Source organism: Miscanthus floridulus, chromosome 19, assembly GCF_019320115.1.
Source record: "Miscanthus floridulus cultivar M001 chromosome 19, ASM1932011v1, whole genome shotgun sequence".
Taxonomy (NCBI): Eukaryota; Viridiplantae; Streptophyta; class Magnoliopsida; order Poales; family Poaceae; genus Miscanthus; species Miscanthus floridulus.
In genome coordinates, this window is record NC_089598.1 from 64,055,253 (window position 1) to 64,058,052 (window position 2,800).

General features: G+C 48.8%; 1 protein-coding gene across 1 annotated transcript; it reads right to left on the reverse strand.

Annotated features, from left to right (window-relative positions):
- Positions 1–925: 925 nt before the first annotated feature.
- On the reverse strand, positions 926–1,429 carry LOC136526121 (oleosin H2-like). Its single transcript, XM_066518886.1, has one exon. It carries the CDS (start codon positions 1,427–1,429, stop codon positions 926–928), a length of 504 nt encoding a protein of 167 aa, XP_066374983.1.
- Between the last annotated feature and the right edge of the window lie 1,371 nt (positions 1,430–2,800).

Consider the following 2,800-nt stretch of genomic DNA (forward strand, 5'->3'; position numbering starts at 1 on the left):
GGAGGCAGGCGGAGAGCAGATGAAGAAGGCACGCTCGCCGCCGCGCCGTCCCGCGACCGAGCAGAGGAGGTCGGACGTCGGAGCTGATAGGCATGGAGCAGAGGAAGAAGGCGTAGGGGCCGTCACACAGGTGGGCATGGAGTAGCGCTGGACGAAGCATGCGCGTGTGGGTAATGGAGGAGAGCGCTGTGATGGAAGGGATAGAAGAGGATAAGGCTGGGAAGAATAAGAGTGTGCTGAGCTTCACACAGTGTGGAGAGGCTTCTAGAGAGGTGGGCTTATGTGTACAGGTGGATGGACTCCAAGGCACACATCCGACTAGGGATGAAAACGGTACGGATATTTTTCGACCGTATTTGAAACCGAATCCGTTTAGAGGGGTTGAGATCTGTCCGTATTCGAGTCCGGATATCCAACATCCGATACCGTATCCGTATCCGAATACTCAAATCGTATATTTATGATGTCGATATCCAATCGTATCCTATCCGACATAGTTGACACTATCGTATTCGAATCCGAATCCGAACAGAAATATAAAAACAAATATAATATTGGTGATATCCGTCCGTATCCGAACCGTTTTCATCCCTACATTCGACTGCTGAAGATTCTGAGTAAGGCGAGTCCAAATAATGCTCGGGTGCTATGTAGATTAATCATAAAAAAATAGGATGGAGAGAGTATTTCAATTTTCCCATAAACGTTATTATTACAGGTATCACAAATCTGTTTTATTCCAGCTGTAAATTAGACACATCCTCTGTAACATCGTGTGATCCATCCAAGCTAAAATCCATACCATGCGTCACACACCTGCGAACTAGAAAAGTTGCACACGTCGCCAAACCATCATGCACTAGCAACATCTCCTCGCTCGTTGGTTTCAGCCAGCCCAAACCAGCCAGTCAATAATATTTTTCTCTCACAACAAACCAGCACCAGCCAGCCCAAACCAACCCATAAACGAACCAGCGAACAGGCCATGCCGCTTCAACCCGTGATCCAGCGGCTGCACCACCATCCCTGTCACCCCGCCGCCGCCTTCGCCTTGCCATCGCCAGACGTACCCAACAGCCCACGTGAGCGCCGAGACGCCCGCGACGCTGAGCGCGCCCGACGCGAGGAGCCCCGACGCGATGAGCACGGCGGCCAGCGCGAAGAGTATGAGCACCGGGCTGAGGATCACGAGGAGCGGTGTGACGACCGCGAGACCGGTCAGGGTTGCCGCCAGCGCGAGCCCCGAGGCGCCCAGCAGCGCGGCACCTAGCGGGACGAGGAGGGCGGCCGCGGCCACCGTGGCCGTGCGCGGGCTGGCCCGGAGCGCCGACTTGGCGTCCAGGCCCCGCATGCGTCGCAGCGGGTCCTGCCGCAGCCCGTATGGGTGGGGCTGCTGGTCGCCGTGCGTCCGCGCTGACGTCGTGGCCATGGCAACTTTGCAAGGGCCGTGACGGCCACGAGGACGAAGAGGCTTATCACTTTATATAGCCTGCAGGAGCTGGATGCCTGGATCAGTGTGACGCGACGCGTGGGGTGGGTGCATGGAGACGCACCTGACAACTGACATGTGCACGCGTGACGGCGTGAGTCTGATCATTGGGGTGTCACCGCTCAAGGCTTGCTGCTACGTGAGCAGCACACGTACCATAAAAAAAACTGATTGGCTTGAAGTTCAGTGTTGCAATGAGCTGAATAATGACTGTATAAGTTGAAAGCACAAGATACGTGAAGGTTTCATCAAGCATGGTATAATTAGCTTGTGTCGTGCAGTAACCATTTCAGCAGTATATTGCATCAATTACAGACAAAATGGAGTCACATGAATCACTGTGAAATTATTCATTTGGAGTCTGTCCGTGCATAACACTGAAGAACAGACTCGGTTAATAACTCTGAAAATTGCAGCACACTGATGTGTTAATGCTGATTTTACAAGGTGCAGGGGAAATGATCATGGGCGTTTTGAAGAAGTTTTGTGCAACTTATGTAAGATTAATATGTGTTTAGGTTTCAAACTTTACCAAACCCAGATATTTGGTCATGTATGGTGTAGTATTCAGATTAGGATACACATGTTGCAGGTTTTGGCAATCTGACCATTTCTGTAAAAAAGACATTCATGGCTCTTTCCAGTGTATAACATGGATTAAATATTAAATATGTTGTTGTCTCTATACCGGAATCGATCTGTATCAATATGAGGTGTTGCTGCCTGAATCTGTATTGCTCTGAAGTTTGTGTCTTATTGACTATTGAGTAATGCCGTTTACATAATATTTTTAAGGCAATGTTTATTTTTTTAGTGAAACAAAATTGTCTCTACAGCTTGTTTGCTGCAATGGTTGTGTATGTCTGTTAAATATGAGCCTATGGCCATATAGCTACGAAATACATACACCAAATAGCTCTAAATATCGATTTGTTTTGAATAACAATAATAATTTGTCTAATAAATATGTTCACCGAAAGAATGGTAGAAGTTAACTTAAAGGCAAATTTTGCTGGAAACGTGTAATGGGACGGCATACACCGCCAGACCTGAGAATTTGCCCAGTATTTTATGAATTCATGGTTCTTTACCAAAAGACACCGCACTAATTATTTTATTCATTTCTTAGTTTTAGAAGAGAGGTGGAGGAAATGTCATTCTTTCTCATCATTCGTCCTCAACATTGCTTCGAGGCTTGTAGTGGTCGGTGCCAGATCAGAGCACAACTGGGAGAGTGCGCGGTGGCACGCACGGCCAAGTGCACTACCAGGCGGCTGAGCGCGAGGGGCAGGCTCACTACCGGAGGCAGCT

Bases quoted from the DNA above. Each gene is read 5' to 3' on its own strand.
- LOC136526121 (XM_066518886.1), bottom strand. From the start codon at position 1,429: ATGGCCACGACGTCAGCGCGGACGCACGGCGACCAGCAGCCCCACCCA.